This window comes from Rhipicephalus microplus, chromosome 7, assembly GCF_043290135.1.
Source record: "Rhipicephalus microplus isolate Deutch F79 chromosome 7, USDA_Rmic, whole genome shotgun sequence".
Taxonomy (NCBI): domain Eukaryota; kingdom Metazoa; phylum Arthropoda; class Arachnida; order Ixodida; family Ixodidae; genus Rhipicephalus; species Rhipicephalus microplus.
The window spans coordinates 87,005,953-87,020,191 of NC_134706.1; the positions used below are offsets into that span (position 1 = coordinate 87,005,953).

At 46.1% G+C, this 14,239-nt stretch overlaps 1 protein-coding gene across 4 annotated transcripts in view; it reads left to right on the forward strand.

The window, feature by feature from the left end:
• The window catches only part of LOC119180312 (L-lactate oxidase), a 53,935-nt gene that overhangs the window by 16,915 nt on the left and 22,781 nt on the right, over positions 1–14,239 (forward strand). For 3 of the 4 annotated variants that reach the window (XM_075869421.1, XM_037431483.2, XM_037431479.2), the window contains 2 exons: positions 12,779–12,897; positions 13,806–13,983. In XM_075869421.1, the coding sequence (XP_075725536.1) occupies positions 12,834–12,897; positions 13,806–13,983 (242 nt within the window). In that variant the 5' untranslated portion in view covers positions 12,779–12,833. Of the gene's footprint in view, positions 1–12,775; positions 12,898–13,805; positions 13,984–14,239 lie in introns of all 4 variants that reach the window. The other variant, XM_037431485.2, reaches the window with a different exon arrangement.

The window sequence follows — 14,239 nt, forward strand, 5'->3', positions numbered from 1 at the left end:
TGTCGCTTGGAGCTGACGATGACATTGTATGATCTGTTGGGACAACCTCGTACGGGACATCTGTCCCTTGGCGAATGATGTGAAATGGCCCAGTGTTGGGCGACAACAATTTCTCAGACAGTCCCACACGACGAGTGGGTGACCAGAGGAGCACGAGAAAACTCGGGGAAAAGTGCAGTCCCTATGGTGAGAATCGTAGAGCTGTTGTTGGCGCACCTGTGAAGCCTGTAGACGGTTACGGGCGACTTGGCGCGCGTGGTCAGCACGGGCGATGGCTTCCCCGGCATATTCAGCGGCCGCAGATTTCAAAGTGTCTAAGGGTAGAGGTGGGTCCCGGTCATATAGGAGATAGAAGGGCGAATATCCGGCAGTGTTTTGACGACATGAATTGCAGGCGAACGTCACATACGGCAAATGAATGTCCCAGTCCTGGTGGTCTGGCGCAACGTATTTGGCAAGCATATCGGTTAGGGTCCTGTTGAGGCACTCCGTGAGGCCATTTGACTAGAGATGGCAAGAAGTAGTAAATCTGTGCTTGGTATGGCAAGACCTCAGGATTTCGTGAACGACACCTGATAAGAACGTGCGGCCACGGTCGGTGAGACGTTGACGGGGAGCACCGTGCACTAATATTATGTCGTACAGTAGAAAGTCCGCAACGTCGGTAGCGCAACTGGTCGCGTGTGCTCGAGTGATTGCGTACCGCGTCGCGTAGTCTGTGGCAACAGCAATCTGTTTATTTCAGGCTGTGGAGAGTGGAAAAGTGCCCAATAGATCAAGCCCAACTCGAAAGAAAGGTTCAGTGGGAACGCCGATCGGCTGAAACTAGCCGGCTGGGAGGGCAGACGGCGTTGTGCGACGCTGGAAGGGCTCACAAGCCGCGACATAGCATCGAACAAAGCGGGAAGTTCAGGCCAAAAAGCCAACGTCTAACCCGATCGTATGTGCGAGAAACGCCCAAATGGCCCGTCATGGGAGCGTCATGAATTTGGTGCAGTATAGTGGAACGCAGGTGTGCTGGGATGACAGGAAGTAAGTCGGATCCAAAGGACTCAAGGTTACGGCGATATAGGATCCCATCTTTCCCCTAAAACAATCGTAAGGACAGGTTACGAGGCGTTCACTCCAGTTTGTCAATGATGGCTCGTAAAAAGCATCCCGACGTTGCTCTTCGCCAATGTTCAGCAGCTGCGACACTGAAAAAACGTCCGCGATAGCGTCAGTATCGGTTGCTTCATCCACAGGGTAGCGGGATAAACAGTTCACACGCTGATGTAATCGCCCTGTTTTATGCATAACAGAGAAAGTGTATTCTCTGAGGTGTAGGGCCCAACGAATGAAACGTCCTGTGGGGTCCTTCAGGGAGGCTAGCCAGCAGAGCGCGCGATGATCCGTGACAACACGGAATGAGCGTCCATACAGGTATGAACGAAACTTGGCGACTGCCCGTACAAGGGCGAGGTACTCGCTCTCCATAATAGAATAGTTGCGCTCAAATGGAGATAGCAGTTGACTGGCGCAGGCTATAACATGGTCATATCCCCGTTGACGCTGCGATATCACAGCTCCTATGCCATGTCCACTGGAATCCGTGTGAACCTCGGTTGGGGCTGAATGATCAAAGTGACCCAAGATAGATGGCGTTGTAAGCAGAGTTGTAAGTTGGGAAAACGATGACGCTTGGTAATGGCCCCAGATAAACAAGGCGTCTTTCTTCAAGAGGTCTGTGAGGGGGCGTGCAATTGTCGCAAAGTTCTTAACAAAGCGTCTGAAATATGAGCACAACCCCACAAAACTGCGGACATCCTTTGTGGTCCTCTGAACGGGAAAGTTTGTGACTGCGCGAACTTTCTCTGGGTCTGGACGCACGCCTTGGGCATCGACAAGATGACTGATCACGGAAATTTGACGACGAGCGAAGTGGCACTTGGAGGCGTTAAGCTGGAGTCCAGCTCGACGGAAAACTTTCAGAATAGCTGACAAACGATCGAGATGCGAGTCGAATGTGGGCGAAAAGACAATAACATCGTCAAGGTAACATAAGCAGGTGAACCATTTCAACCCTTGGAGCAATGAGCCCATCATTCTTTTAAATGTGGCTGGCGCATTGCAGAAACCAAAGGGCACCACCTTAAACTGATAAAGACCATCAGGAGTGATGAATGTGGTCTTCTCGCGGTCCATCTCGTCGACGGCTATCTGCCAGTAGCCTGACCGAAAGTCAATAGTTGAAAAATAAGTAGCACTGTACAGACAGTCGAGGGCGTCGTCGATGCGAGGCAAAGGATAAACGTGTTTTTTTTTGTAATTTTGTTTAGGTGACGGTAATTGATACAAAAACACCACGTTCCATCCTTCTTTTTAACAAGGATGACTGAAGAAGCCCAGGGGCTGCATGAAGGCTTGATAATGTTTTTTCGCAAGCGTTTTACCGACTTCCTGTAGTATTATTGCACGCTCCGACGAAGAAACACAGTAGGGGCGTCGATGAATGGGTGTCGCATGGCCAGTATTGATGCGATAAGTGACGATGGTCATTCGGCCGAAAGAGTTCCTGGCAAAGTCGAAAATGCTACAATAGCCCTCAAGAACGTGGCAAAGCGCTGCAGCTGGCTCAGACGTAAGGTCCGATGACACAATTCGCTCGATGTCGGCGCCCCAAGAACGTGATAGAGTGGAACCACTGACTGCGCTGCAGCAATCGTCAACTCTGAAGGGCTCGACAAGGTAGTCTTGGAGAGCGGTAATTTTTGCCAGAGAGATACCCTGCGGTAGAACTTGGGTGGTGAGAGAGAAGTTGACCAGTGGAAGGAAAGTGTGGTTTCTCGTAATTGTCAGAATCATATGCGGCAGAGAAACCCCATGCGAAAGCATCACGGCAGGAATCGGGGCCACCATGTAATCAGCGTCAGGTACTGGTGGCGTGGAGGACAAGTCGACATGTGTGACAGAGTTAGGCGGGAGGTGCGTTAAATCAATGCAGCAGAGGCTGGTTTCCGGTGGGCTGGTCGGGTCGGAAAAGAGAGGTAAATCGAGATGGAGAGAGCCAGCTGAACAGTCTACGAGGGTAGAGTGCGTAGCTAGAAAATCCATACCAAAAATGAGTTCATGAGGGCAATGTTTGACAACGGCGAAAAGCACGACAGTGCTTCTTACCCCAATAGAAACTCGTGCGGGGCACATACCAAGAATTGCGGCAGTTCCTCCATCAGCGACTCGTACAGCTTGGTTGAGGGCGGGCTTGACAACTTTTTAAGTCGGCGGCGAAGGTTAGCGCTTCTAATGGACACATGCGCGGCAGTGTCTATCAATGCGCTCCCACGAACATTGTCGACAGCACCGTCGAAAAGGTTCCGGTTCATCGTTAACGTTAAGCGAGGATTTCTAACGAAGGTCGTCAACGCAGTTCCACCTCCAGAAGCTTCACGGCCTAGTTTTCCGGTCGAAGATGCTGCGAATAAGTCGGGGAGGCAGCACGGCGTTGTGGGGGCGACCGGGACTGACGACGAGCAAGCAAGGGACGGTGACCGGTCGTAGTGAGGTCTGCTCAGAGGTGCTGCAAGAGCGGAAGATGTGGTCGGCATTGGTGGAGAAATTGATGGGGACGACTGGCGGACAGAAGTGGAGTGAGACTGAGGTGCATATTGTGACGGTGAAGCCTGGCGGTTTCGACAGTGACGAGCGATATGACCAACGCGTCGACAGTTATAACATATGGGCCTGTCATCAAGGGTACGCCATTAGGACGGATTGCGTTGGATTCGAGGAGCAGAAGGGGGTCTATAAGAAGATTCAGCAGTGTGTACGGCAGGAACACGATGTAGGCCGGCATTCTATAGCTCTTGACGAACGACGGCTTGTGTCAAAGAGATCGTAGTCGGGGAAGGCGCAGGCGTCAGGAATGGCGTGACTACCGGTTGTGCTGCCTTGATTTCTCGATGAATGATGCGTTTGAGGTTGTCACATCAAGGGGCCTTGTGGAAGGCGTCGTCACACGAGGTAACCACTTTGTTCGGAAGGCGCACGATGCTTTGAGCTACGCGGCGGGCTTTATCTTGTTAGAGACGTCGGCATTCATTAAGAATGGTGTCGATGCTCGAGACATTGTTAAAAACCTGCAGGTTGAAAGCATCGCCGGCAATGCCTTTCAAGATGTGGTTAACCTTTTCGTCTTCCGACATGCACTGGTTGGCCTTGGAAAAAAAGGACCAAGACGTCAAGGATGTAGGAGACATATGATTCGGTAGAAGACTGGGCCAATGTGGCAAGCGCCTTCTTTGCAGCGAGCTAACGACCAGATAAATCACCAAACATGTCACGGATATTTTCTTTAAAGAGACCCCAGCTCGTTATGTCGGATTCGTGACTTTCAAACCATGTTCGGGGAGTGCCGTCCAGGTATAAATGCACGTTGGCGAGCATGAGCGTGGGATCCCAGCGGTGAGTAGCACTGACGCGCTCGTACCGCTTCAGCCAAGTGTCGAGATCGATCGTACCATCACCGGAGAAAGTGCCGGGATCCCGAAGGTGCGGGAGTGTGACATAGGTGGTGGCTTGGATTGATGAGGACGGCGTAGAGGCAGTACCAGCAGTCGAAGCAGTCGAAAGGTCGCCGATGGTGCGACCGCTGCGCGTCTCCATTGAGGTACGGGGGTCGTCCACCTCCACCAATAACGTTACGAGTAGCTTCTTTAATAATATATGTACAACGCACAGAACTCGGAGAGCAAGGTGGCGCCAGTCCAGCATGAAAGAAATACTCACTTCGTCCTCCTCTTTCATGCAGCCACGTTTAGCGGCTGTTATGTATCAATATCAACAGCACTGAGTGGTTCGTGAATGACTTCGCAAATTTTTTATGACGTCAACAGCATTGTCGACAGACTTGACCCCCTTAAGCTCGAGATTATTCAAACGGCTATACTGTTCAAGCGCATCAACTCATTGCAACAGCTGCTTATCTTCTTTCTTGAGAGCTTCGTTATTTAGTAGCACGAGCCCCGCCGCGGTGGTCTAGTGGCTAAGGTACTCGGCTGCGGACCCTCAGGTCGTGGGCTCGAATCCCGGCAGCGGCGGCTGCATTTCCGATGGAGACGGCAATGTTGTAGGCCCATGTGCACACATTTGGGTGCACGTTAAAGAACCTTAGGTGGTCGAACCATAAGGTGGTTTTGGGATATTTAACCCCACATATCAATAAATTATTTTGTAGCACGACGCTAAGTTCCTGCCTCAAAGCTTTCAGTTCTGTGTTAATCGCCTTGGTTTCATCGCAAATATCACTACAAAACTTGACACTTTCTTTGACAGGGTGCACTTCAAGTCTAATTTCACGTTTAAAATTATCCAGAGCCTTCACGAAAACTTTTGAATTGTTGCTAACAAAATAACATTACAAAATTAACAAACTCAGAAACTCGCCTAATTTGTTCTTTATAGGGTGACTGCCAGTTGTACGATTGTACGATATGTGTACAAATTATTGTACACATATTGTACCGCCTTACGATATGTATGCAATAAAAGCAACAGAAAGGCATTTCCCATCAGTTTGAGACACCGAATTAAAGACAGTCGTTTAATTAGTTGGCGCTGGCAAAGATGCTGGTGCGAGCACTTAAATGAAACATAGTTAAGAAGGCTACTTGTATGTTGAGATGTTATTATAGTGTGCTACTTATTTGCTATAAAATAATACGCTGGCTGTATCCTATGTAAACACGAATGCGCAGACATGGAGCCCTTTTTCGGAAATGCCCACCCACTGCGCGTCTCTTCAATCACCAAAACGCGGATCTCCTTGAGATGCTTTGGCTCGACGCTCTGGCTAGCTCACAATTCGAAAACAAAATTTCGGCCATCCAGCAGGCCCGGGAAGCGGCGGAAAGGCTAAACCTTACCGCTACCACCCGGGTTGCCTAGGCCCGGCCATTAATCTGCTGATTTTAAATAAAGTTTTGTTCGTTCCATTCTATACGTCCATGCCTTACCTGGAATTCAAACGTATGTTTGTTTACAGCTCTTCTACCACAAAATATGCAGATAGCAAATGTATTATGTGAAGAGAGTCGTAAAAATGTTATTTCAAATTACCATCATGTTTTGATTCTCATTTCCATTGCAAAACGTTTTGGAACGCTCGACCAATTTTAATCACTAGTTAAGCACGCTCCGTTCAGCACAGTACAGTTTTCATAAATGTAGGTCTACTGAACTCACCCTACTTTATTTATGGTGGAAAACTTCAAACTCTAGAAATATAGTACTTGGTCTTCTGCTGACCTTCTCAAAGGCTTTCTGCCGCATCAACTACAAAAGTGTTCATTCACTAGCACTAATAAAAGCACTTACAGCCTCGAAGAAGACAAGTCCGGTTGTAGATACTTCGGTGCCAGCCTATCTTTTATTTGCGAATTTTCACCTGCGTAATTTGAATTATCATGGCATGATAGGCCTTGTTCACAAATTGAACACATCTTCCAACGTCGTATTATATTCGTTGGAGTTGAAAAAAAAAGCATTCAGCAATATAACCCATTAAAGCAGGTGCCTCGAAAAGTGCCTCCACCTCCTGGTTTCAAATAGTGCTTTATAAGCATAGCATAGATTAAACGCCAGAGAAACAAGTTCCTGTCTATTTTTTAGGTATATGAAGAGGAAGTGCATGTAACAGCAATAAAGGCTGCCTAGTGAACCACGCACTTTTTGAAACTACTCCGCGTGCTCAAATCATCATCATTCATCATCATTTATTTTTCCCTTGAAGGCCCCTCTCGGGGTATTACATAAGGGGGGGGGGGGGAGGTCACATAAAGAGTTACAAAACATATCGGATCACAATACTGAAACATAACACATAGAAATGCAGACTTATTTAAAAGCACAAAAAAATGTTACAATTTGAATCAGGCATATAAAGGCGAAAAGAAAGAAGAGTGTAAAAGAATTTTACAGCGTAAGATGATCAGTGAGCAACTGCTTAAACGCAATAGGGTTTCGCAAACGACAACACAGTCTGGCAAAGTGTTCCATTCTGCAATGGCTGTTGGCAAAAAAGATTGATTAAAAGAAGACGTAGAACCGTGCAAACGCTGGACGCTGCACGAGTTAAAAAGGCGACGAGATGTACGGCTTGGCGGGATAAAGAGTTTACCGTGAAGATGTGGGAAGTTATAGTAAAGCCTATGGAACAAGCACAGCCTTGCAATCTTCCGACGGAACGACAATGACTTGAGTCCCAATGATGACTTTATGGCACTGATGCTTTCATCACGGCCGTACCTAGAAGAGATGAATCTGGCCGCACGGTGCTGTATAGATTCTAAAGTGTTAATGAGGTATGCTTGATGAGGGCTCCAAATAGCTGAGGCATATTCAAGCTTACTTCGTATAAATGTTTCGTAAGCCAGTTTTCGCGTGGATGAGGGACACAAGGAAAGGGAACGTCTGATGTAACCAAGTGATTTAGTAGTGTCGGCTGCTAATTTGGTGATATGATCGGACCATGTCAATTTTTTGTTTATTGTGACACCAAGGTAACGATAAGATTCGACGAGGGACAAAGCTATCGAGTTTAAGAAATACGTGTAATTACTGTTGGAGCGCTTACGGGATATCTGCATAACTTCACATTTCGAAATATTGAGTTTCATTAATGAATTGGAACACCAGGATTCGATTTGACTTAAGTCGCTTTGAATGATTTCATGGTCAGTTCGGTGTGCGATGCGACGATAAAGAACGCAGTCATCTGCAAAAAGTCGAATAGAAGATGAAATGCCATTAGGAAGGTCGTTTATGAAGATGAGAAAGAGCAGAGGACCAAGAACGGATCCCTGTGGTACTCCAGAAATCACGTTAGTAGTGGCTGAACAGTGATTACCGACAACCGTGTATTGGAGACGATTGGTCAGGAAGCATCGGATCCATGACAACGCTAGGGGGTCCAGCTGTAGGCATGAGAGCTTGGCCAGAAGTCACTGGTGGGGGACACAGTCAAAAGCTTTCGCAAAATCAAGATAAATGACGTCAGTTTGAAAGGATGAGTCGAAGTTTAAGTGAAGCTCAGTAACAAATTCAAAGAGCTGAGTATCACATGATAAGTTAGGCTGAAAACCTTGTTGATTGGGGGAAAAGAAGGAATGATTACCTAGATGACATGCTATTTGGGAGTATATTATATGTTCTAGGAGTTTGCAGGCAATGCTTGTAAGCGAAATGGGACGATAGTTGGAGGGATCCGAGCGGCTGCCAGACTTGTATACAGGTACTACTTTATTAATTTTCCAGTCCGTCGGAAGTGAACTGTCAGTGATTAACTGCGTGGAAATTATTTCTAATATAGAACTAGAGAACACTTTCGTGCCTTTTAGTATTTTGGCTGTAATACCATCATGTCCTGGGGCACTAGAAATCATTTTTTCAATGAGCTTCAAGATTCCTGGAGAAGTAATGATTATAGGAGGCATATCGGAAAGAGAAAGGTTGGGCGGATCAAAGTCGTTTAGCGTGGGTTTATTAGTGAAAACAGATGAAAAGTACGAGTTGATTACATCTGATCGCTCATCAATTGGCACATTGGAACCATCAGGGTAACTCAAAGAAATGTTATTGGAGTTTTTACTAGGTGTGAGGATTTTCCAGCATTTTTTAGGGTTGACACGCATAATGGTCTGCAAGTCGTGGTGGAAGAACTTCTTTTTCGATTGCCTCAAAGCAGAAGTATATTGACGCAGACTCGTAAAATACTTTTCCCACTTTGAGGAAGTTGCCGATTGCTTCGCATCGCGGAAAAGACGCTTTTTTTCCTCTAACAACCTCTTTAGTGTGTTCGAAAACCAGGGTTTTCCCAGGTCACCGCAAATGCGTACAAGGGGTACATGTAACTCCACAAGCGATGTTAACTTATTCTTAAATAACAGCCAATTATCGTCTACTGAACGAAGTGAAGCAGACCGATGGAAGTAATCAAGGAACTCACCTAATTCTGAGTTTATTTTTGTGAAAGTGGCCTTGTTGTAATCCCTGATGTGTTTTCTTGAGCGCTGTCGTACAGGACGTGGGATGCTTAGGTTAAATAGCACTAAATTGTGGTCACATAGACCTTCAACGGATGATACCGAATTTACTGTATCAAGGTTGGAAACAAGTACGAGGTCTAAGATATTTGCCCCACGGGTTTGTGTATTAACCATCTGAGTAAAGTTAAACGTCAGGGTCATTTCAAGAAAATCTTTGGACTGGCGGTTATCTGACTCAAAATTTGTCCAGTTAATATCTGGAAAATTAAAATCACCACAGAGCATGAAATAAGCAAAAGGAAAACGAGAGTAAAGATGTACTAGGACTGTATTTAGTTCATGAATGAAGGAGGCATCACAATTAGGAGCGCGGTAACAAGCAATAATCAGTCATTTTCGAAGCAAGTGAGATGTTCACACAAAAAATTTCGTGTTGACAGTTCATTTTGATGACATAAGAAGGAACACTTTCTTTAACAAAAATCAATATTCCGCCCCACCCTGTCAAGCCGGTGAACAGCGTACGCTTGGCCGTCTTGTAATAGCTCGTGGTCAGCTATGTGCGGCTGAAGCCAAGATTCCGTAAATATTGCAACGTCAGTGTTGTCATTCAAAAGGTATTCAACAGCGTCTTTCTTAGGCAGGTAACTACGCACATTAGCGATTAAGACTGCCATACATTGACAAACGGGATCATTCATAGGGGCGAGGCAAGGTTGGGGGGGAAGTGGGCGACGCGCATGCCTGAGATATAGAAATGACTGCTACGACTGCAATTCAACAACGCTATCAGATTCTGCATGGTACGAAAATTGCTTGTTTTCAAGTAGTAACTTGTCAAAGCGTAGCTTGAAGGGTTTGCCGCTCAGCATGCCATGGTCATATAGTTTCCTTCGTGCCTGTCGAACTCTAGCTGAGTAGTCTTCGCGAATTGAAAAAGTCGTGCCCTTGAGCTTGGACGCAACTGCAAGAATTTTTTATTTATCTTTAAATCTTGCATATTTTACTATTATAGGTCTACTTTTGTTTTGCTGGTATCGACCAAGCCGATGTGCACGCTCCAAGTCGTCTTCTGGTATGGAGATACCGAGATTTTCAGAGCAAAATTTTATCACTTTTGCCTGGGTCTGAATCCAAGACTCGCCTTTTGTGTCTGGGATACCACAAAAAAGCAGGTTAGAACGATGTAGGCGATTTTCAGCATCATCACACTTATCTGTAAGAACCCTGATTTCCGCAGAAAGTTTGGCAAAACGGTCCTTCACGTCTGCCTTTAGACCTGTTTCGTTAGACTGAGTCGACTGCACAATTTTTTCTAGGGTGTCAACACGAGTCGAGAGGGTGGTCACGAGCGCCTCAATGCTAGACTGGGATGTTCGGATTAGTGAAAGTTCTGTCAGGACCGAGGTTTGAGATGCTTCTATGCGGGATATTGCATTTGCAATGGTTTTCATTGACGGAGGTGAAACAGGTCCTGGGTTTAGTTCGACGTCACCCGACAACAATAGGAGCATATTTACCGCCTGAGCATTGTTACAAAGAGACCACAACATTTCACACAGTAACCTACATGTACCAATAACACAAGTGGGGCACGACACCACAAGAAAACTGCGATTTCCAGAACGCACGCAGGCCGCGTTTGGAAGGTAACTGACCTGCATTAAGAAGGGCATTTTCGTGACCACTGTCGTTGCGGTGGCGTGCCCCAAGGCGCTCGAGTCTGGTGCCGCTATTTGTAGGCGATGTTGACGCCCCTCACTTGTAGTAGCCCGGTGTTGCCAGACGCAGAAGCGAGCGGCCGACGGAAACGGCATCCTCTGGGTTTCTTGTGAAGAGGCATTCCAGGCCAGTGACTGAATCGTGACAGGCGCGCTTTGGTAATAGTCCAAGAACGGGTGGTTACCCAGGAAGCCAAGGCGGAGGAGCAATGGTGCGAACAACAGGACGAAAACCTGCATTAAGAAGGGCATTTTCGTGACCACTGTCGTTGCGGTGGCGTGCCCCAAGGCGCTCGAGTCTGGTGCCGCTATTTGTAGGCGATGTTGACGCCCCTCACTTGTAGTAGCCCGGTGTTGCCAGACGCAGAAGCGAGCGGCCGACGGAAACGGCATCCTCTGGGTTTCTTGTGAAGAGGCATTCCAGGCCAGTGACTGAATCGTGACAGGCGCGCTTTGGTAATAGTCCAAGAACGGGTGGTTACCCAGGAAGCCAAGGCGGAGCAACGGTGCGAACAACAGGACGAAAACCTGCATTAAGAAGGGCATTTTCGTTACCACTGTCGTTGCGGTGGCGTGCCCCAAGGCGCTCGAGTCTGGTGCCGCTATTTGTAGGCGATGTTGACGCCCCTCACTTGTAGTAGCCCGGTGTTGCCAGACGCAGAAGCGAGCGGCCGACGGAAACGGCATCCTCGGGGTTTCTTGTGAAGAGGCATTCCAGGCCAGCGACTGAATCGTGACGGGCGCGCTTTGGTAATAGTCCAGGAACGGGTGGTTACCCAGGAAGCCAAGGCGGAGCAATGGTGCGAACAACAGGACGAAAACCTGCATTAAGAAGGGCATTTTCGTTACCACTGTCGTTGCGGTGGCGTGCCCCCGCAACGACAATAACTTCCCTAAAACAACATACAAATAAAACTGAGGATATTTTATTTCGCGCCCCCCCCCCTTATCAAAAAAAAGTGCGATTTAATACATTTAGATAAATAACAAGGAAATCGAAGTTGTCACGTGCTTCAAGTCATTTAGCATACATTTTTCTCAAAATATGACTTACAATAAAGAAGTCAATCTTATTATTTATCAATCAACTAAGATATTGAGGAACGTACAGAGTTCGTGCCAATACTCAGTTGTTTCTGCTAACATGTTAGCAAACTTTGCACGGCTTGCCTCTCTGCCTTTCTGCAAATAAATTCTCTCTCACGCGGCTGCTCTGCGGACTGTCTGTGTTGTCGAGCGTGGCCGACAAGCCACCGCACGTGCAATGCGACGGCATGGATCAGTTTTCGCGGGAACTCGACATTTCACATCAAGCTGTAAGAACTTAGTTCGCTCATAAAAATAATATCCTTAAAATTTATAAACCGCGAAATTGCACTGTTGCAGCTGTGCATCCGCCACATTCCGCTTTGTTATGTCAAGAACTATTGGACAGCTTCCACGCGATGTTATGAGGCATGTGAATATGGGGGAACTTTATTTTTTCAGCTTGAACCACATGGGATGCCCACGTATGCAAGGTATATAATAACCCACGGTAACTTTGTATTATCACACAGTTGTTCTTTTTCGATATCGCTTTATGTCATCTTTTATTCCCCTTACCCCCTTCCTGAGCACAGACAAGTCAGACTGCCTGAGAACTAGCTAACCTCCCTGTCCTATGTTATAATATATTATGATATATATCATACTACATTATGGTATATTATACTATAACTTAATATGACATATTATTATTGCCCCGTTTGTCGCTGAAATACAGCAACTGAGGTAAAACAAAGCTTTACATAGAAAAAAGCAAGCCTGCGAGCATCTAGCACGTTGCTTGACACTCGAAAAAAACCTTAAACATAGTTTTCAGTGCCACGCTTCTCTGAAAAGCTTGTCTGAAACCCAGCACAGTTTAACGCAGCACTTCATCATTCTACACGCCAATTAAGTAGTGCTAATTATGGAAAGTTCGTACTGGTAGTTCTCCGTTGCTCCACCTATATTGTATCCTGATTGTCTTGCTACATTTCTTTCTTTTCACAGAACCGTGTGAGAACAACGACGCTGTGCGCAGGTCGCGCTCTTTGGTTGAAGAAGCATGCTGCCAGACGCACAAAGTCGCGTTGTTATCACTCTACTCGTTTCCCTTAGCCTATTAACACGTGAGTGTACAGACTTTTGCATTTTAAAGCATGCACCTACAGTAATCAGGAGTGAATGACTGGTGTTACTGTGTGTCGTTAAAAGTGAACGTAGTACCTATAGGAAGGAGTGCACCAGTGGTGATTGTTTAAACTAGAGTTAACATTTTGTAACTGAGACTGTATCGTTGAAGCGAAGGAAGTTAAGTGTCTAAGACGTCATGTTAGTCACCTTCCGTCTCGCTACACATTCAGTAGCCTCCGAAGAAAGACTACGTTGTAGTTTATATGCAGCTATGAACTTAGGGATAATAGTGACTTCACTGATCGTTATTCAGCACAAGTGATAGCATGTAAGCCACTTGATTGGCTCATTTCATACAAGAGCACTTGTACACAATATAATGATAAACAACGAAAACGTATCCGTAATGCTTGAAGTTAGCGCCGGTAAACGTGCAAAGAACAAGCAGACAAGTAATATAAAACTGTTACAATGAGCTGCGGTGCACAAATAGCGCAAGTAAGCTCGGGCGATCTTGCAACTCACTGTTACGTCAAGTATTGTCCACGTAGACATTACAAAACTACCAAAAATGCTACAGTAGTACAATAAGAATATTGCTTCCGCATCTGCTGACGCACCCAAATTATAGGCAGAGTTTTATTGGATATGATTTGCACACTTCCGTTACCTAATAGCTTAAGACATACATGAACTCTTAGTATACTTTGTTTGCATAGTTACCGAATACTCTAACCTCTCTGTTAGTTATCGAGCGACGTTACTTTGCGAGAGCATTAGCAGCGACAAATTTGTGGATTCACACGAGCGTTATTGCATAAATTTGCGACTGCACCCTTTTTTTTTTCGCTCTATCTTACAAACACTTCTGATGGTTTCTCTCTATGTATTGTTATTATTGCAGTGAGCTTCAAAAATGTCAACGCAATGCCCAGGCAAGACGATCAAGATGAAGTAGTGGTTACCATGAGCGACATTCAGCGCTTAGGTGAGGCCAACCTGGACGATGCCACCAGAGGCTACATCGGCGGCGGAGCTGGCCAAGAGCGGACACTGAACGAAAACATCGCTGCGTTCTCGAGGTGCCTGGTGAATTGAAAAACAACAATTTCGTACCGTACTGTGTTTTCACCAAGTGGGTTAATAATGTGCAATTTAGGTGCGAGAAAGAAAACATGATGCTAATAAACTAAAAACTTCGATTTTTCACTTTTTATCAGTCAAAGCACTTGCAATGCACTTGAAATACCGAGACATGCAATTATCCCATAATCTCCTCGTGGCAAAATTAGCGCTGAATTAAAGAAAGCCAACAAGCCATAACATAATATATGTTAA